Source organism: Silene latifolia, chromosome 2 (assembly GCF_048544455.1).
Source record: "Silene latifolia isolate original U9 population chromosome 2, ASM4854445v1, whole genome shotgun sequence".
Lineage (NCBI taxonomy): Eukaryota > Viridiplantae > Streptophyta > Magnoliopsida > Caryophyllales > Caryophyllaceae > Silene > Silene latifolia.
This window is the reverse complement of record NC_133527.1, coordinates 159,655,479-159,677,187: the sequence shown is the minus strand read 5'-3', so window position 1 is coordinate 159,677,187 and position 21,709 is coordinate 159,655,479. Positions and strand designations below refer to the sequence as shown.

The window sequence follows — 21,709 nt, the reverse complement described above, 5'->3', positions numbered from 1 at the left end:
GGCCGCGGCTGGGATATTCAAGTATGGGCCAAGCACGGCACGGCACGGTGGGCCTAATTAGCGTGCCTGGGCCGGGCCATTTTTTGGGGGTGGCACGGTGGGTCGGCACGTGGGCCGGCCCAGCACGGCCCACTGCCATCTCTAGGTTGGACCCAAACATGAAGATTAGTAAATGGCAAAAACAGATTAAGAGGGATTTAGGAGTTGATGTGAAATATGGTACTTGTTGGCTAGCTAGAGCTAGGGCTAAGCTGACTATATATGGTGACTGCGTTGAACAGTATGGGAGGGTATGGGACTATGCAGCTGCCATTCTGAAATTCATAGAGGGTTCTACTGCTGTTGTTGTAGTTGAAAACATTGAAAGACCACCTCCATATTTCCAAAGATTGTACATTTGCTTGAAACAAGTAAAAGAAGGATTCTTGGCAGGTTGTAGACCTATAATTGGGGTAGATGGGTCCACTTGAAGAGGGCATATCCAGGTCTGTGTTTGGTTGTTGTTGGGATGGATGAGAATAACAATATTTACCCTGTTGCATGGGCTATTGTTGAAGTTAAGAATGGGAATAGTTGGTGTTGGTTCCTAAGGCTTTTAATGGAAGATCTTGGCAAGGAACAAGGTCTGGGAATCGCAATAATGTCAGATAGACAAAAGGGTATAAGGGAGGCCTTCAATGTAGTTACACCAAAGGCTCATATCAGATATTGTGTGAGACATATTTGGTCCAATTTCAAGCTACAATTCACAGGCTTGGTATTCAAGCAATCCTTATGGGATGCAGCTAGGGCTTCAACACAGGTAATATATCTCACAATTTCAAACTTTTTTTTTTGACAACAAGATATACTTGATACTTATGTCGTCGTAATAAGGTCTTTTTTTTTGTTTTGGAACTAACAGGCAGAATTTAAAAAGGAGATGAAAGGCATCAAATTCTTAGTGAAAGGGCTTAAAAGTATTTGGATGATATTGGAGCCTGTCATTGGAGCAGACGTGCCTTCAATACTAGCTGCAAGTCAAACATGCTGACCAACAACATGTGTGAAAGTTTCAATGCTGTTTTGAAGGAGGTAAGAGATAAGCCTGTCTTAACAATGATGGAGTGGATGAGGCGATATGTAATGAAAAGACACTATGAAAAAAGAGAGGGTGTAAAGAAGTATGAGGGCTTGGTAATGCCATATGTTGAGGAGTTTTTGAATTGGGCTAAGAAAGAGGCTGACTATTGTGATGTATGGGCATCATCTGATAAATCCTTTGAGGTAGAGTACATGAGCAAACAATATGTGGTGGATCTTGAAGCACAAACCTGTTCTTGCTGTCATTGGCAATTGTGTGGACTACCATGTCAACATGCTATAGCTACTATCAATCATCAAAGAGCCAACTATGAAGACTTTGTTCATGATGCTTATACAAAGGACAAATACATGGTAGCATATGGAAACCTTGTACCCCCACTGCCTGGGATTAGTCAGTGGGAAAGGGTTGGTATGGATGACCTCTTACCACCTCCACATAGGAAGTTGCCAGGCAGACCTAGTATGAAAAAAAGAAGGAAAGAGGTTGGTGAGGGAGGGATTACAGAGCATCCAAAGAAACAGAAGCTTCAAAGGAGTTGTGGAAATTGTGGAGAATTAGGCCACAATGTCAAGAGTTGCAAGAATCCTGGTAAAGAAACAGTCAAGTAGACTAAACCCAAATCTGAATGGACAAAAAAGATGAGTGCTTTGGCTGATAAAAGGAAGGCAAAGAGGCAACATGATGCAGAGGTACTTCAACTTGTAGCTACTGGCAGCCAACCACAACCAACCCAGGAGACTCAACTTCAAGATGGAGGAAGGACTAATAGGCGCAGGAGGGTGTTAGCCTTTGATGACAGTAACAATAGGCAGTAAAAGTAGTTTTAAGTGTGTTTAAAGACATGATGTTTCTGTTTTTTTCTTTTCAGTTGTGTAATGCAGACTAATGTGTTAAAACTTGAAGTAATCAATGATGAACATTAGAATTTGCCTTCCATTAAACAACTTGATTTATCATTGCTTGAAAATTATGTTCAAGTTGACAAAGCTACAATATTACATCACTTAAAACAATAACTAGAGTACTACACTTGAACATGACAAACTAGAGTATTACATCCATACTCAATTACTACGACATACTAAACTTCAAAATGAAAAAAAGGACAACCATAACAATAATGGCATAAAATGCCTTCTTCAATGGTCCAGGACCACTGCCTTCATAAGCAGAGAACACGACATCCCTTTCAAGAGCAATTATTTTGGTCCTAAGCAAATCATTTTCAACTGTGAGCTTCTCATTCTTCTCCTTGAGATGGTCATTTTCAGATTGGAGCATTCTCTTCTCACTATTCAACAGTTGCTTATCCAACACAACATCATTAATCACATTTCGTTGCCACTCACTTTGGTTATCATCTAACCAACGCCAAAAACCACAATGGCGAAACTTACAACTTATAAATCGTCTCCCTGGATTCTCCCTAGTCCATGACTTGTGCACAGCAACAGGGACACTACAACGACACTTCAATGGAGTTCGCATATGGCCTTCCATTTTCTGTATTATAAGGCAAAAAAAATTGAGAAACATGGAATTAGTAGAAACCCAGATCTGATGAAGGTAGGGAGAGATGAATTAAAGGTAAGAAAAGGAAGGGAGAGACATGAAAACTTTAAAAAAAATGGCAAAAAAAAAATTGAAGCAAAAAGATTAAGAGAACTGACCTGAGAATGATGATAAATGAATGGAGGTGATGGAGTCGAAGAAGATGAATGAATGGAGGAGGAGATGAGCTATGTTTAATAGATGGTGAGGGAAAGGGTAGTTTGGGAATAGAAGAGAAGAGTATAAGGGGGAAATTTGAAATTCACGACTTATTCATCAAAAAAAGGCCAATTGGTGGTGATTTTGGGCCGGAGTTAATGAATAGGTAATGTTTATGAAATAGTTTTTAAGTTGGTACTGATTATGAAAGACTCAACTTATGTTGGTACTGATTATCAAATAACCCTAAATAAAATATAACAAAGAAGATGATGGAGAGGATAGTAAAACAAATCCACATTTAACATACATAAACTTAATTAATTGATATATATACATAAACTTAATGCATTGCTAAAAATACATTTCTTAGGTGTTCATTTAGGGATGCATTCTCTTCTATGAGAATCATCCTCTCCTCCTTTGCTATTTGGAGGTTTCGTTCCGCAGATGCAATATCTTCATATAGCTGCATTATATGCGGCTCTAAAAAGCCATTTTTTTGGCGTCCTTGAGTGCGATCAGAGCTTCCTCAAGGAAGAGCCTGTACTTCCTCTCGATTTCCTGCAAGCGGCGTATGAAACTTTTGTTGTACTCAGTCATAATGCACGTTAAACGAATGGTATCATTCATTATTGAAGGAAGTTTGGAGTTTATTAGGTTTTAAAGATTTAGGGTTTGGAGTTTAGGGTGGAGATAGTGATATAATGGATTGGTTATTGAGATAGTGGAATGAATTTATAATTAGTATATGTGTCGTTTGAGTTGTTTTTTAATTAATATGTTTAGGGTTTGATGCTTAAATTAATACGAAGTATATTTTTGTTTATGAAGTTGTGCCATATCCCTGCTTCAAATCTTATAACCCTTCGCATTCCATATATTGTGTCCTTTCATGCAGGGATTTTGGCAGTAATAATGCATCTAGTAATACATAATTAATTGATGCAGGAGGGATTTTGGCAGTAATGTTTTGTATTTTTTTTTTTTTTAAAAAAACAATAACAACGGTTATTTGAAAAAACCCGTTGTCTTTAGTTATAACAATGGTTTTTTCTATTGTAACCGTTGTTCTAACTTTCCCACCAAAAATTAGTCACACTTTCCACAACGAATGACTCGTAACAATAACGGTTTTTAACTGTTGTTAATAGTTTTCACAACGGGTTTCTTAAAAAAACCAACCGTTGTTAAAACCTTTAACAACGGATGCTTTAATAACGTCCGTTTTTTTATATAACAACGGTCTTTAACCGTTGTTATACCCTATATCTGTAGTAGTGTTTGTCGTCTGGTACTTTAGGAGACTATTATATTAATCACACACAAATCAGCTAAATTAGATAATTAACCTCTCGAATAAACATAAATTATATGATACAAGTAATTATTAAGAATACACTTACTAATGGCGTGATAAAAATAGGATCATTGTTGCTTTCATATTTACCAAGTGGACATAATCTTCTTTTTGCTTCAAAAACACTAATTCATAAATATACATACATGCCATTATTATTTGCATATATATGGCTCTTGTCATACAATAACAAATGACATTATTGAAGGTTGTAAACTTATTCAGTTATCATCTTTACACAACTGTCAGATGGTTTGCCTTCGCGGGAGTCAATCCTGTACACTATTTTTGTTTCCACTTGGATTGCCAGTAGCACTCAATGCTTCCTCTTCAATTTGGGACATTGAATTGTTAGTTCATTCACACGCATGTAAGGATGTTAATAATAAATTTATAGAACCGTGATTCATTACAATAATCACGTACTATACATAAATATTCTCATTGTTGGGGGAAAGCCATAGGTTTTTGGTCGACATCAACCGACGAGCGATACTATTGATTTGTTCTTCGTATGAAATTCTCATCTTGAATGCGGGTGCAGTAAGTGTACCCATTGATCACATACCCGCTAAAAAAAGTTGCACGAGCATCAGGACCAAAAGCGAGATGTCGTAGGCTCGGCGAGCAATCATCCATTGAGTTGTCATCATCGTAAATAGTATCCTTAAACCAGTCACTAAATTGTTTGTTATGCTCATTTGCATACCACCTTTCGTTCTTATGAGGGTGTTTTTCCCTAAGGTAACGCTGGTGTTCCATACTGTAAGGCTGGAAATAATCATCGTTAAAAAAAACGTATGTATGAGCTCTATGTCGCATTTCAGGTGACATATCCTTGGAAACACGACCCGTTCCACCCTTTCCATTTATCCAGTCACTATGACGATTCGTAGGAGCTCCAATTAACTCATCCAAGGAGAGGTACGCGTAATAATATGAAAGAGCTTCATCGATAACTGCTCGCTCAGCAATGCACCCCTCTGGACGATACCTATTAGATGTGTAATCCTTGTAAACTTTCATCAATCGTTCGAATGGGTACTGATATCTCAAATACACTGGCCCGAGATACAAAACCTCCCTGACTATGTGGACAGTCAATTGAACCATGATAGTGAAAAATGAGGGAGGAAAATAAGTTTCAAATTAAACTGACAAAAACTGGTGATGAGGACGTCTTGCAAAGTTTCCGCTTCATCGGGATCAATGACTTTACTGTTGATTGATTTGAAGAAATAGCAAAATCTAATTATAGCATGTTGAACTTTTGGAGGTTGAATGGAACGAACGGCCACAACTAGTAGTTGTTGCATCAATATATGACAGTCATGTGACTTGAAACCAGTAAGTTTTAGGTCTTGCAATGAAACAAAGCTTCTAATATTAGACGAATAGCCCTCTGGCACCTTAATACCATGCAAGCATTCACAAAACTCTTTTTTCTCCTTTTTTGAAAGAGTATGAGCCGCAGGCGGCAAAAATGTCCGATTTCCTTTTGTTTTAGCTGCCAGCTCGGGCCTAATACCCATCTCAATCATATCATCCCTAGCTGCCTTGTTGTCTTTTGTCCTACCCGGAACATTCAGCAAAGTATTGATTATATTATCACAAACGTTCTTTTCAATGTGCATAATATCTAGGCAATGTCTAACCGAAAGGTCACGCCAGTACGGAAGTTTGGTAAAAAATATAGATTTTTTTTTTAATAACCACGAGTAGACAACTTAGGTCCCTTATTCGCATACGTTATCTCAATATCTTCACTTTCTCACCCTCTTCATGACCATTCAAAATTTTAGGACTCCCACGGTGCTCAGGACACCCATTAAACGCCTTATAAAGCTTACGATAATGATGATCATGGCATAACCATCGACGATTTCCCTCGTACACATGCTTACGAGAATGTTTCAAATATTCGATTCAACATCCACCCCCCCCCCCCCCCCCCTCCACACACACACACACAATGAGCAAGCCTATTGCCCATGTACAGTATGTCCAGAAAGATCGTCGTACGCCGGAAAGTCAGTTATTGTACACAATAGCATAGCTCTAAAATTGAAAATTCCTTCTTATAACCATCAAACACCGGTATCCCTCTTTCCCATAAAATATTCAGATCATCTAGAAGTGGTTCCAAATACACATCTATGTCATTTGCAGGTTGTCGAGGGCATATATCAACAAACACAACATTGGATACTTCCGTTTCATGCAAACCCATGGGGGCAAATTATAGATGGCCAACACCACTGGCCAAGTACTGTGTTGGGTACTCATGTTTGCATGAGGGTTCATTCCATCTGTGGAGAGCGCTAGACGCAAGTTCCTTGCTTCTTTGGCGAAGTCAGGATATTTAGCATCAAACTCTTTCCACTGTTGACCATCCGTTGGGTGTCTTAACTTTCCATCTTCAATCCTTCCACTACTATGCCAAGTCAACTTTCTTACATCTTCTTCATTAAAATAAATCTTTATGAATCTTGGTACTACTCAAAAATACCACAACACCTTAGCCGGGATCCCTTCCTTACTCTTATAACGCCATAGAGAGCAGCGTAGACAATATGATAATTTCTCATAATCTTTACGGTACAATATGCAGTCATTGGGACAAGCATGTATTTTCTCATATTCTATGTCCAATTCTCTAATCATTTTTTTAGCCTCATATGTCCGACTCGGAAGAACATTATCGTCAGGAAGCATGTCACATAGCAAAGCTAGAAGATCGGTAAAACTCTCATCACTCCACCCATTTGTCCCCTTCAAGTTATATAACTTTACCACCGCGGATAATTTGGTATAATTCTTACAATCAGTAAATAAAGGTATTTCAGATTGACTCAACTTCTCAATTAAATCATCAGCATTTATTTCCCAATGATCGGTAGCTTCAAAGTTATCGAATCCATCATCTTCAGCAAACTTCTCATCTAAAACAACTTCAGGTGTAGGTGAACGATTGTTTACACACACACACACACACACACACACACACACACACACACACACACACACACACACACACACACACACACACACACACACACACACACACACACACACACACACACACACACACCATATTCTCCATCCCCTATATCTAAACCAGCAGCTTCAGGTGTATGATTATTTACTTCTACATCAGATTCCCCATCCCCATCCTCTAATTCTTCATGAAAAATCCAACGCCTATAATATCTACTGAAACTATTCTTTTCTAAGTGTATTTTGACATCTCGGATAGGCAAAGCCCTAATATTACCACATCTATTACAAGGGCAGGGGATTGATGAATGGAGATGAAAATTTTCACTAACAAAATTGTAAAATTCAGCAATTCCATCATTATAAATGGGATCACCAATTTCACCATCAATCATTCAAGTACGATCCATATATAACCCAATAGCTATGAAAATGTGGTTACATTTTCTAAGCTATAAAGATTAATGACGGCGACGACGGCAAAGATGACTTGTTCACCATCAGTCATTCTATTTTTAATATCTATCAAATTTCATTTATTTGCAGAGTTGCATAATCTAACACGGTTCTTAAAAGAACCGATGTAATTGTGCATGTATGCATGAGGTGAATAATGGTCAAACAACCAATAATAATAGGGCATGGCATTGGTAAAATCACAAACTTTCCAGTTTTAATAGTGGATCTATGTTTACATCGGTTTTAAGAAAAACCGTTGTTTATTGGTGTAATACGACAACGACTTTAAAATAACCGTTCTTTATATATGTAATAATATGATAACGGCTTTACAAAGAACCGTTATCATGTTGTCTTATTATTATTATAACGGTTCCTATTCTTATTATCTTATTATACTGTTTCCAATACAACCCAAACTCATATATATATATATATATATATAGAGAGAGAGAGAGAGAGAGAGATGGGTTATTATGAGTCCCTAACGTTTTTTGAGTCCATGAGTCCTCTTAGCCACACAGGCTTGAAGTTACACGAGATTTTCTTGAAGTTACACGGGATTGTATTTAAGTTACAGAAGGTACACATGAACAGTTAAAGTTACACATTTTTAGAATTGAAGATACATGGAAATTTGGAGTTATACAATATGTTTTTGAATATGTTAATTTGAATTTATACAATTTTTAAAGAAATGTATATAACTTTAGTCCAATTTTATGTAACTTTAGTTACTTAAGGGTGTAACTTCATTCTAATATTCTCCATTAATTTCAATTTTGGAGTTATACAATGATTTAATTTTTTTCATTATATTAATTTGAATTCTGGCAATTTTAAGATAAGTTTATATAACTTTAGTCCAATTTTATGCAACTTTAGTCCATTACGGGTGTAAACTTTAACCCTTGACGGTGTAACTTTATTCTAACATAGTCCATTAATTTGAATTTTGGAGTTACACAATGTGTTTTTCAATATATTAATTTGAATTTTGGCAAATTTAAGACAATTTATACTACCTCCAATCCAATCCAAACTACCCATTCACTTTTTAAAGTCAACCTTGTTAAATATTGACATCGATTATATTTACTCAATTGTTTTAAATTTATACATAAAATTTACATATTTACTTTTGTTATAAAAAGAGTTTTCCGAAAATTATAATTTCGATACAAAAAACTAATAAATAAATGGAGAAAAACGTGGTCAAAGTGTCCTCTCTTTACGGTAAAAAGTTAAATGGATAGTTTGGATTGGAAGGAGTATAACTAAAGTCCAATTTTATGCAACTTTAGTCCTTTACGGGTGTAACTTTAACCCTTGACGATGTAACTTTAATCATTAATAGTGTAACTTTACTCGTTAATCACATTTACCTACCCCCTAACGTCCTTTGACCACCATGTCAGCCCCCAACCACCATACATCACCACCGGCACAATCATACCAGACCCACCCCCGGAGCACCACGAGCCTCTATCTCCATTCACTACCGTCAGGCAAACCAACACCACCACAACTACCACCAACCACCATTACCTCCACCCAAGACCCACCACCATCCGACCCACACCAAAAATTGAGATCTAGTTTTTTTATACCGAAATTTTGTAGATCTAGCCTGAAATCGTCCCCACAACATCCACCCTTTCATCCTTCACTCCCCACACTACCACCATCAACCTCCTCCAAACAACAACACCAACAACTACATCCACCAACAACTATTAACCACGACATCATCGCCACCATCGCAACTACCCACGACCACCACATCACCACCATTCTCCACATCAGATCTGAAAAAAATACAACAAATAATCTGAAAAAAAATGAGAACGGCGGTGGCGGCACGGGCAGCGGTTGCGGCGGGTGGTAGATTTAAAATAAGACGAGAGGAAGAATAGTAAAGGCGAAATGGAGGAAAAGAAAGGAGAGAGGGGGTGTAGAAGAAAGGAGTGGAGGTGCGTGGTTGATGGCGATGATGCGTTGCTGATTCTGGTGATGGCGGTGGTGCGTGGTGATGTGTGGTGGCGCGTTGTGGATAGCGGCAACAGCTTAGTTGGGTGGTCGTGATTGTAGATCTAATAACGGGGGGTGTTGGTTGTATTTATGTGGTGGTTGTTATGGTGGTGAGGTGGTGTGTGGTGAGTGACAATGAGAGGAAGATGATTTTATTTGGTTTTTTTTTTTTATTTTGTAGAGATGAGAGGAATGAAAGTGAGATGAAATCAAGAGTGAGGGAGTCTGAGCAATGAGAGAAAATGGAGTGAATTTGTGTCTTTTAAAGGTTCATTCTAGTCCACAAAATTTCATTTAATCTTAGCCTTTCAATCACTCATTTGGATCTAATCTAAGCCCTTCATCTTGGTGATCCAATGGCCTTTAATAGAACTTATGGACTCAAGCAATCTAAGAGGACTCTAATGATCCTAATATATATAATATATATATATATATATATATATATATATATATATATATATATATATATATATATATAGAAGAGATCATGTAAGTCCATGATATATATTGAGTCCATAAGTTCTATTATGAGCCATTGGATGGAGGGAGATGGAGGGATGAGATGAACCCACCCAAAGTCATTATAGAAGCTAATTAACACACTTTTCTAATCCACCCTAATTAACCACTAATTTACTATATATTTGTTTTCTACCCACCCATTTCTCTCTCTTCTCACACATTTCACTCTTCTCTTCTCTCAAAACCTCAATAAAAAAACCTAAAAAATCCAAATAAATAAAAAAAAATCCAAATAAATCATTCATTTCTCTCTTCTTCATTCACCACCACCCACCACTATCCCACCCGACACCACCCACCGCCCACCTCTACCTCCACCACCGCCGTCGGTAAATTATACAAACTCGTTTTTTTTTTTTTTTTTTTTCAGATTTTGTGTTAAATTTGTTGTTTGGGTCGGTTTATTTTATTTGTTAATTTTTGTTGGTTTTTGTTGTTACTTATTCTTTTCAAATAACTTCTTGTTATACGTTTTTTTTAAAAAAAAATCGGGTTTTAAATATCGTTTTTTTGGTGATATACTTTTTTATTTTTACAAATGTCATTTCTTTAAAATTCGTCTTGTTATATAAATTATTAGATCAAAAAAGAAGATATTTGAAACTTTAGTCTTTATTCACTGACATTATGTATAACTTTAATTTACATTATGTACAACTTCAATGATATTGTGTGCAACTTCACCGATATTATGTATAACTTCAATGAACATTATTGTAGATACCTCATTTCTACACCTCTCGCAAACCACCCGGTGATGATTGGGCCGCATGTTTGGTACGCGGAACGATTTGTGACAATTCGTAAGATTATCGTCAAGTGATTTCTCAAATATTAATGTCTACCTCTTAGTTGTCATCTACGTGCCGATACGGTCGTTTTGACAGTAATTAGAGTACATTTGGAGTCCGGGTCTAAAACCGTCTTCATTTTCTGATAACCGTTAAATCCCGAGTCAGAATGTTCTGGAATGTTCCGGATATTTCTATTCCATATTTCACAATCTTTATCTCTTGGTAAAAAATTTCCCGTAATATTCACATAAGATATTAAGGAAAACCGAATTATTCCGTCCTACCATAACTTAAACACGGAAATCTTTCTTCCGCAGGAGGAAACCACTTGGGAACAGACGCAGCAGGTGTTGCGCCGCTTCCAAGAGACGCAGTGGCTGCTGCGCCTCTTCCCAGGTCCTTTTCTGCGTAATTTTCATATCTTTCCGAGATTCACTTCCAAAGAGTCTCCGAAACCCTAATTCCTTCACGTGATTAGTATAAATAGGAGCCTTCGCTCCTCATTTTTCTCACGCGAGTGTCCGCCCTTCTCTTCTCCCTTTGCATTCTAGACCTTCGTTCCTACTTTTTGGCGTCTACGTGCTTGAACATTCGACCACGTAAGCTCGGATCCTTCTGAGTACCAGCCTCGTTTGCATTACCGACCAATTTGACCAACTCCACATCAATCAACTTAATTAATCTAATCGTTTTCCTCTTACGAGGGAACTTTCTTTGCATTCGCGTCGAGCATCACTAATCGATATCTTAGTCCTTCTCGTTTCCTCAACATGTAAGTCTGAGGGTGTATAATCTCTCTTTTATTTATTGTATTTTAATTATTGTATTATTGTTGTAAGGTTTATGTCGAAAATACCTCTTAAAACTGATTTCTAAAACCGTCTTTAAAACCTCTTTTTACGGATTCCAGTAGATAACCGTCAAGAAAGGACGCAGCAACTGCTGCGCCTCTTCGAAGGAGCGCAGTATCTGCTGCTCCTCTTCGTAAGGCTGCCGCAGTTCCTGCTTCCTTTCTTCTTCGTTCATCCTCTGTAATTCGTTCAATTGTTATTTGTTTTCGTTTGTTTGTTAATTCTTCGACTCAATAATTTAATAATTTCGCATGTATATCATTAATCATCATCATTAGTTCGTATAATTCATTGTTAAACCCGATTTAAATCCCTTATAACCAATATTTGCGGGTTTTCGTCATTAAACTCAATTCGGGTTTTAGAGGTTCGATTCAATCAATATTGAATCTCTGGAATTCGTCGTTGACATATTTGCACTTGTTATTCATCGTTTGTTCATCACGTTCGTCATTAATTTGTCATTAATTCATCATGTTTAGTTTATTTCATTCACTCATGTCACTAATCAATCATTCTTTCGTGTAAATTAGTTAGTTAATTCCGTCTCATCCATGTTCTATTGTTTTATGACCCACTAATCATATGTAAATAACCTATTAATCACTTTCATCCGAGTAAATAATTTAATCAATCATTAAATTTACCAATTAATATTAACAACACGCAATTCCGGCTTCACAGCCAGAATTCAGGTCAGGAACAGACGCAGCGTCTGCTTGCGCCTATTCCTAAGGACGCAGCTTTGCTACGCCTGTTTCTGGCTGAATTCTGTCCCTGAACTCCGTTGTTGCTTGACCTAGTTTAATTAGCTTACGTTTAATTAACTATTGTCCGTATTATCACCTTCTGTTTTATTCGTTAATTTACTCTTTTATTCGTTTTCTCAAATTATCCGTTTTAAAGGTATTTTCGACATAAATCGCCTATCTCAATGTAATTATTGTAATTTTCACTATTGTAGTTTTGTTCTATTTATCATATTTCCTGTACCATTTGTATGTTTTCGCATGAAATTGAACATTAAATCGTATTTCGACCCAATTGTATGCTAACTAATTGTTCACCGACTTAGTTAAATCTTCACATGCTAGGATCAATTTATTGGATGTTGCATTGCATGCATATAGCCGACGATATATCAAGTACGAATAACTTCCCTAATCATTAGTAGAGGCCGCTATCAAGGCGGGCGGGATTAGGTGTTCGATCAAAAGAGATTCCTAATACGTACCCTCACCCCTTACTCCAGATCTCCGTGAGCACCCGTGTTCATTGGCATCCACGAGAGTCATTCTAGACATAGAATGCTAAGGGTAACGATTGCTTAGTGTTCATGTCTCTACTTTGTGTCCTGACATGACACGAGGTATTCGAACGGTTCCAATTTCCCATAAAAATTGGTGGCGACTCCATACAAAAATGCAAATGCTTGTTCCTCTTTCCTCCCAAGCGCCCCCGTGGGCCCCCGCTGTCCACAGTTTGGCGACTCCGCTGAGGATAATACACTTACGTGTAGCAAGGGTGAAACTTGAACAAGGTTAGGGAATAGTTTGTATAAGACAATTGTCGGTTTTCATAACTCGGACTTCCTAGATCGTTTTATTCGGCCTTCCTAGGCCCAACCCAACCCATTCGACCAATCGTCCCGTCTAAACGGTCCTAATTCTTATTTGGGCCTAAGGATGGATAGCGATTGACGTCATCCATACCATGGTACTTACTCTTGTTTGTATCAAGGGCCTTCACTACTTGAGGAAATGGACTACGAATCGGCCTTACTCTTGTTTGGTACGAGCCTCTCCACAGACTTCGGGTTTGATGGTTCGGTATGGCAACCCACCCTTTAAGCCAAAACCCTTTTAAATGCACTCAGCATCCCGTTATAATGCTTGTATAAATGTTTGTACCTTACGTGATCACCATTTCTAAACAAAACCATGACGATTTTTCAAAAAATCAAAACCCTTTTCTTAACTAAAATTTCGAAGTAGGCCTTCAATTAGCGCAAAATCCAGTCAAAACTCTGTCCGTTTGTCGTGTCAAAATTCGGGTCACAAAGCTCATTTCAAAACCTCACTTTGAGTCCACTCCTACAACTACACTATAGTCGACTAGGACACACATTTTCAAAAACCTTGTCTTTCTTCAAAGCTCACTCAACACAAGTGGCACACACCCACTTCACGAGTCAAAACATTTATTCTTTTAGCAAGTGTGTTAGAATGGTCGATCGTGTTTTGATTCGTCGCCGATCTCTTATCCAGTTTTCAAGATGCCTGGATCCAGCGAAACAAACCTCCACCAACTTCAAGATGGTAATGATCGAATCCTAGCCGCGCTAGCCCAAATGCAAGTTACCCAAGACCAAGTCTATGACCGCCTTGAGCTCATCGAGGGTCGTATCTATGCCGTATAGGGAAGGTTGCCTCCTCATGAAAATGAAGTACTAGGTGACTCTGATAATGAATCCAAGGATGAAAATCCTCTCACGGGGATGACTGTAGCTGAGAAAAGACTCCAATACTTAGAGGAGCAATTGATGTACCTTAAGGGGGATGGCATTTATAGGGAGAACAATCGCAAGTATGAGGCCGTCAATTCCAAATTGCCAACTAACTTCAATATGACGGATATCCCTAAATTCAAGGGACACGAGAACCCTACCACATCCGTGCCTTCAAGGATTACATGTCTATCAAAGGCATCAAACCCGAGATGTTCTTAAGGATCTTTCCTTCATCTCTTGACACCATCCCGAAGCAACGGTTTTACTCCTTATATCACAAGAAGGTCGCTACTTGGGAAGATGCCGCAATCGAGTTTTCTAAATAATATGCGGATAATGCCGAGATCCAAGTAAACATGCGTACTCTAGAGGTTCTTACCCAAAATGACAAAGAAGGATTCACCGACTTCCTAAGTAGGTGGAGGAAGACTAGTACCCAATTAGTTGAACGCCCGGATGAGGCTACTCTTGTAGAGAAGTTTGTGGACAATCTCAAACCCATCTATGCCAATCATTTGAGGTACCAAAATATTAAAAATTTTAAGGACTTAACCGTATTAGGGACAAGAATTGAAGATGACATCCGTAAAGGACTCTTTTCCAAAACGGTAAGTCGAGGATATCAAGGTTCAACAAGTCGTTCATACGGCTCTACTAGCAAGACCGATGAAGTTAACCTTCTCGAGCCATCCAAGAAAAGTACCCCACCAAGGAAATTCACAAATCTTGGGGACACTTACTCCAACGCTCTAAAACAGTTAATGAAACAAGGTAAACTCCAACCCATTGGGCCTACTCCCGAACCCGAAAGGAAATCCAAATTCTGGGACGAGAACTCGTACTGTGAATACCATAGGGGCAAGGGGCATGACACAAAAAAGTGCTACAAGTTGAAAAACGTGCTTCAAGACATGATTGAAGATGGTCGATTGCCAATACCACCGGGAGGTAAACCCAACAACACTCAGAATCCTCTTGGAGTTCTAGTGATTACAAGTGATGAATCTACCTTAGATTGCTCACACCTTATTTCTCCAATTAAAAATGAAATCTATGCAATCGAGAATGAAGATTTCTACTCTACTATCTCCCCTACCATTTCCGACTTCATCATATGGGAAAGGGGTGTAGATGGGCATGTTTGGGAATTAGAAAACATGGTGACAACTTTACGCGATCCCAACGCAACACCCAAAGAACATGTGCCACTAATCTTCTCTCAAAATGCTACTATGCAAGAAGTAGTCACCATGGTTGATAAACTAGTTGACCAAATCATACGACTGGAAGATGAAATCATGATAATGAGAGAGCTAACTGCAATCAATGGAGTTTGGGCCGACGATGATGAAGACGAGTATCTCATTGAAAACTCCCTAGTCAAAGAAATAGTCCAAAATAGTGAAGACCAAGATGTAGACCACCTAACTCGCTCGGGTCGTCCATATCAAAGCACTACTCAAAACGGTCCAACCAACGTTGTCGCACCAAATGATAACGAAGAGGACTCCACTGACCATTTGCTCAAGCAATTACGAGAAGACGAAGGCGATCTTTCATCGAAATTAATAGCAAGCTCATTCCCACATCGCCAAGCTTTACTGCAAGCTTTGGCCAAACTAAATGTAGCACATAACTCGACACCCGAAGATGTAGTCAACTTGGTCTTCCAAGAATCACCAAAGCTAAGTAATCCTATTACTTTCTCAGACGAAGATTTGCCACCTTTTGGCGCCAGTCACAATTTAGCTCTTTACATCACTGTCATTTGTCTAAAGAAGAACGTGCCAATGACCTTGGTAGATGATGGCTCCGCGGTCAACGTCATACCCCTCAAAACGGCATACAAGTTAGGCATGAAAGAGTCGGATTGGACCCCTACCAATCAAGGTGTCCGTGCATATGATGGTACACGACGAAAGGTGGTAGGACTTGTTAACCTAACCATAGCCACAGCGCCAATTGAACGAAAGGTTAACTTCCAAATAGTGGACATTGAAGCTTCATTCAACATACTTCTGGGAAGGCCGTGGATTCACGCTTCCAAAGCGGTAACATCCACCCTTCATCAAAAGATCAAGATCCTACTAAATGGCAAAGTAGTGACGATCACTTCGTCACCCATCAAGGCAATAATCGAAAAACAGTCGAACAATCAAGTCCTTGCAGATCACGTATACGAACTTGGAGGCTTCCAAAGTGTAAGCGTCATAGAAAGTGAGTTGGCACCCTTATACTATGATCCCTACTCCAACTTGGTGGTCAACCACATGCTCAAAACCCAGGGATACTTCCCTGGAATGCCTTTGAACCCTACCCGAAGAAACACCTTCGCACCATACAAGGAAGGCAACTCAAAGAGGATACCACTTGGACTCGGGTACAAACCCACTAAAGAAGAGGTTCTCGAAATGCTTGCCCAAGTCCAAAACCGCAAGAATGTAGGAGTCCAAATGAGACCCTATCCCGAGCCTTGGCATTATCTCGAGAGGAAGCTAGCCGGGATCAAGATCTTTCACGATTGCTACTTTATCCCTCCAGAAACGGTTCCTACCGTCAAAACCCGTCAAGCACCTTGCTTAGACGAACAGGCTGTTAGCCTATTGTTTGGAGAAGATCGATTTGTCAGGGCCGCGCAGGATGAGATCATTACCATGATACTTCAAGACGATCGCTTCAACCCCGCCGCGTTAATCACAAAAACCAACGCAAGACAGCAGGAAGGATGGAGAAAATCAATCAAGTGGACCAACAATAAAGCAAGACTCTTCAAGCTCACCACTGGAGAAGGAGAGATGTTCAAAGGAGAACCAGAAGACGATGAGTTCGAGTCGGAGTCGGAGTCAGAGTCGGAGTCTAGAGAAGTCATTAGAGAGTCTCTTCCTGTCGTCATCCCTACTCCCTTTGTTTCTCCTAGCTTAGCCTCAAGTAGTCACAGTAGTTCGGGAAATGCCCTAACCACTGTCCCTTTGCCGCCACTGACCATGGATCAGTTGGCTTCTTTGTTTCAACTCTACTCAAATTTTAATATGAATAAATCAGGTTCTGCTTACTCTTTGTGTTATCTTGAGTGCAATTCTGTTTACGATGATACTGAGGATGATCAAGACCCAGACTCGATCGAAATACCTCCCTACATAGCCAAAGAAATACTACAGGAAGGCGAAGGGGACCAGTAATAGAAGACACTGAACTCATCAATGTAGGAACCGAACTAGGACCCCAAGAACTTAGGATAGGGACTACCTTGAGCTCTACAGAAAGGGCCGATTTCATAAACCTCCTAAACGAATTCAAAGACATTTTCGCTTGGTCCTACAAAGACATGCCAGGGATTGACAGGGATATCGCTGAACATAGAATTCCGATTAAGCCAGGTTTCAAACCTGTGAAACAGAAGCTTCGACGAATGAGAACAGAATGGGCTATCAAGATTAAAGAAGAAGTTGACAAACAATTCAAAGCCGGGTTCATCAAAGTTTTCGAGTATTCTGACTGGGTAGCCAACATAGTACCTGTACCCAAAAAGGATGGGAGAATCCGTGTTTGTGTTGACTTTAGGGACTTAAACAAAGCAAGTCCAAAAGATGACTTCCCTCTACCTCACATCGACATATTGGTGGACAATACTGCTGACCACGCGTTACTATCCTTCATGGATGGATATGTAGGTTATAATCAAATCAAAATGGCCATGGAAGATATGCATAAGACCGCCTCTGTCACCCAATGGGGAACCTATTGTTATACGGTCATGCCATTTGGATTGATCAACGCCGGAGCTACATATCAACGCACCGCAACTACACTCTTACATGACATGATGCACAAAGAAGTTGAGGTATAAGTAGATGACATGATTGTCAAATCCAAGGAAAGAGAGGGGCATATTGCGAACCTTCGCAAGTTCTTCGCAAGGCTACGAAAGTACAACATGAGGCTCAATCCTCAGAAATGCACATTCGGGGTAACGTCTGGCAAACTCCTGGGATACGTCTTTAGTCAAAGAGGTATAGAAATAGATCCTTCCAAAATCAAAGCTCTGATCGAAATGCCACAACCTCAAACAGAAAAAGAAGTCAGAGGATTCTTGGGAAAGGTGCAGTATATAAGTCGATTCATATCGAAACTTACAATGATTTGTCAGCCTATCTTCAAGAAACTTAAGAAAACAGACCACACCATGTGGGACGACGATTGTCAGAAGGCGTTTGACCGAATCAAAGAGATATTGGCTAAACCACCAGTGCTCATGCCACCACAACGAGATCAACCTCTTGGTTTATATCTCACAGTAACCAAAACAGCCATGGGTGCCATGTTGGCTCAAACAGTAGGAAGTGAAGAAAGAGCTATCTACTACCTTAGTAAGAAGTTCCTGGAGTACGAGTGCAAATATTCACAACTCGAAAAGACATGCCTCGCTCATGTGTGGGCAACGAAGAAGCTACGCCATTACATGCTTAGCTACTCCGTCAAAATATACTCCAAAATGGATCCAGTCAAATACCTCTTCGAGAAACCTGTCCTCAACGGACGCCTAGCAAGATGGACCCTGATGCTCTCAGAATTTGACCTCAAATACGTGCCACTGAAAGTTATTAAAGGGCGCGCCGTCGCCGAGTTCTTCGCAGAAAATCCCATCAATGATGCACAAACGATACACACTTGGTCATTTCCAGACGAGGATATACTCCAAACTGATGTAGATTCCTGGGACCTTTACTTTGATGGAGCATCAAACTTGAGAGGATTTGGAATAGGAGTGTTGCTCATTTCTCCTGAAGGCGAGCATACACCAATTGCTGTCAAACTCGACTTCGAGGTGACAAACAACGCTGCAGAATACGAAGCTTGTCTCATTGGACTACAAGCGGCAGTGAGCTTGGGCATTAAAAACCTCCGAGTACATAGAGATTCATCACTGATCATCAACCAAGTTACAGGATCTTGGAAAATTCGAAGCGAAAGCCTCGCACCTTATCAGGCTAGAATAGACCAAGTCGCTCAATTCTTTGATCACGTAACCTACCTACACCTACCTCGGGAAGAAAATCAATTTGCAGACGTTCTCGCGAAACTTGCATCTTTGATTAATATGCCGGATCACATGGTGGAAATGCCTTTGTGCATCGAACGAGGATCAGAGCCAACTTATGTCCACCAAATCACCAATGAAGAAGAGATCGCGCAGGAACCCTGGTTCCAAGCAATCCTGAATTTCAAGCTCAATGGTACCTATCCACCCGATATGGACAGCAGGGGACAACGTGCTATACGCCTGCTCGCTTCCCAATACGTTCTCATGCAAGGAGAGTTATACAAAAGAACACCACTTGGTGTAATCCTACGTTGCCTTGATCATTCACAGGCGCGAAAGGTGATGGAAGAAGTCCACGACGGAGAATGCGGTCCCCACATGAGTGGGCCCATGATGGCAAAGAAAATCACACGTTTGGGATATTATTGGACCACAATGGAATCCGATTGCATCAAATATGTAAGACATTGCCACAATTGCCAAATCTTCGGGAATGTACAACATGTCCCTCCTTCATTGCTCTATACAATGACGTCTCCCTGGCCATTTTCTGCTTGGGGAATTGACATAATCGGGAAGATAACCCCGGCCGGAACAAGAGGACACTGTTTCATCCTAGTAGCAATTGACTATTTCACCAAATGGGTAGAAGCGGCTTCCTACACTAGTCTTACAGCTAAATATGTGGCAAAGTTCATACAAAACAACATCATCTGTCGATATGGTTGCCCACATGAGATCATTAGCGATAACGGATCACATTTCCAAGCTAAGACCGAGCAATTGCTAGCCAAATACAAGATTAAGCATCACCACTCTTCGCCCTATAGACCACAGACTAACGGCGCGGTAGAGGCGGCAAACAAGAATGTTGTCACGATTCTCAAGAAAATAATTGACAACTAAAGAGATTGGCCAAGCAAGATACCCTTTGCTTTGTGGGGGTATCGTACATCTGTTAGGACGCCCACTGGGGCTACTCCTTTCTATTTGACCTACGGCATGGAAGCTGTACAACCAGTCGAGCTAGAGATACCATCCTTGCGTATTTTACTAGAAAGTCAAAGCCCGGAAGCCGATTGGAAGAGGGATAGATATGAAGAACTCATCCTCCTGGATGAACGTAGGTTGCGCGCCTTGCATAATGTCCAAACATACCAAGCACGTATCAAACGAGCTTTCAACAAAAGGGTTAGGCCAAGAAACATCAAAGAAGGAGACTTAGTGCTCAAATCGGTTAGAGCTCTTCTACCTGTTGACCCACGGGGAAAATTCAAACCTAATTGGGCCGGACCATTTCTAGTCAAATCCATACTCCCAGGGGGTGCGGTTAGAATCACAGACCTAGATGGAAATGAGTTTTCGAACCCAACAAACCTTGACCAACTAAAACGATACTATGCCTAGAATAGAAACAAAAACGCGCCTCGCGTATCCCCACGTGTCGCTCTTGTGACACTAAATAAACGGCCCCTGGCCAAGCTGAAATAAGCTAATGTCAGTGTGCTCTTGCATTTTGACAAATTTGTCATCCTCGTATCATCAAATAAACTAAATTTGCACCTTCAGAGTAAGCAAAAAGCTCATGCTTATTTTCTAAGTTCATTACAAGCTCTTGCTTAGGACAATTATTCTTTTATATTTACTCGAACTACGCGCAAGGGTTTGATTTTATTTTTTTAAGTGAATACGTAGGCAATCTTTCACATGATTCAACCCGTTATATCTAAAATGTAAATAGAAGGACATTTGCATTGCATTTGGAATTCGACAAGAATAATAAATAAAAAATCACAACGGTTTCATAACCATTTAACCTTTTTTATTTCATCCATTTTCTAATAATAATAGTACGCTACATAATAAAAATAGAATAGGCTAGGATTCTAAAAACCCCACCTTTTTATTACAACAATAATAATAATAATCAAATAATAAATAAAGACTCGGGCTATTCCTCCATCTTCCCCTTGCCCTTGTCATTCTTGTCATACTTCTTGTCACGACCTCGAGCCGAGCGCTCTTGCGCCACTTCAAACCTAATCACCAACGGTCTTTCTCGAGGCCTAGACTTTCTATTCTTGCTAATCACCATTTCCGCGACAGGAGTAGTCTTTGGTTTCTTCGAAGGATGAACGACTTGAAACCCGGCTTCTTCTTCTCCTTCTGTCAGATGCTTCTCTTTCTCTTTCTCTACCTCGCGCACCTTGTAGTCAACGGGCTCGCGCTTCCTCAATCTCTCGCGCTCTTCCGGAGTAGTAGCCTTTCTCCATCGCAGATAAGAATCCGACACCCACAAGGCATTAGCGGAGAAATTCAAGAACCACATGTTTCTTTGGGCCCAT

At 39.8% G+C, this 21,709-nt stretch overlaps 1 protein-coding gene across 1 annotated transcript; it reads left to right on the top strand.

Moving 5' to 3' along the window:
- The first annotated feature begins 1,041 nt into the window (after positions 1 to 1,041).
- LOC141641525 (uncharacterized) lies at positions 1,042 to 1,695 on the top strand. The gene has a single exon (XM_074450184.1). The coding sequence runs from the start codon at positions 1,042 to 1,044 to the stop codon at positions 1,693 to 1,695; it is 654 nt and encodes a 217-aa protein (XP_074306285.1).
- The last annotated feature ends 20,014 nt before the right edge of the window (positions 1,696 to 21,709 follow it).

Coding starts and splice junctions, on each gene's coding strand:
- LOC141641525 (XM_074450184.1), top strand. CDS start 1,042: ATGTGTGAAAGTTTCAATGCTGTTTTGAAGGAGGTAAGAGATAAGCCT.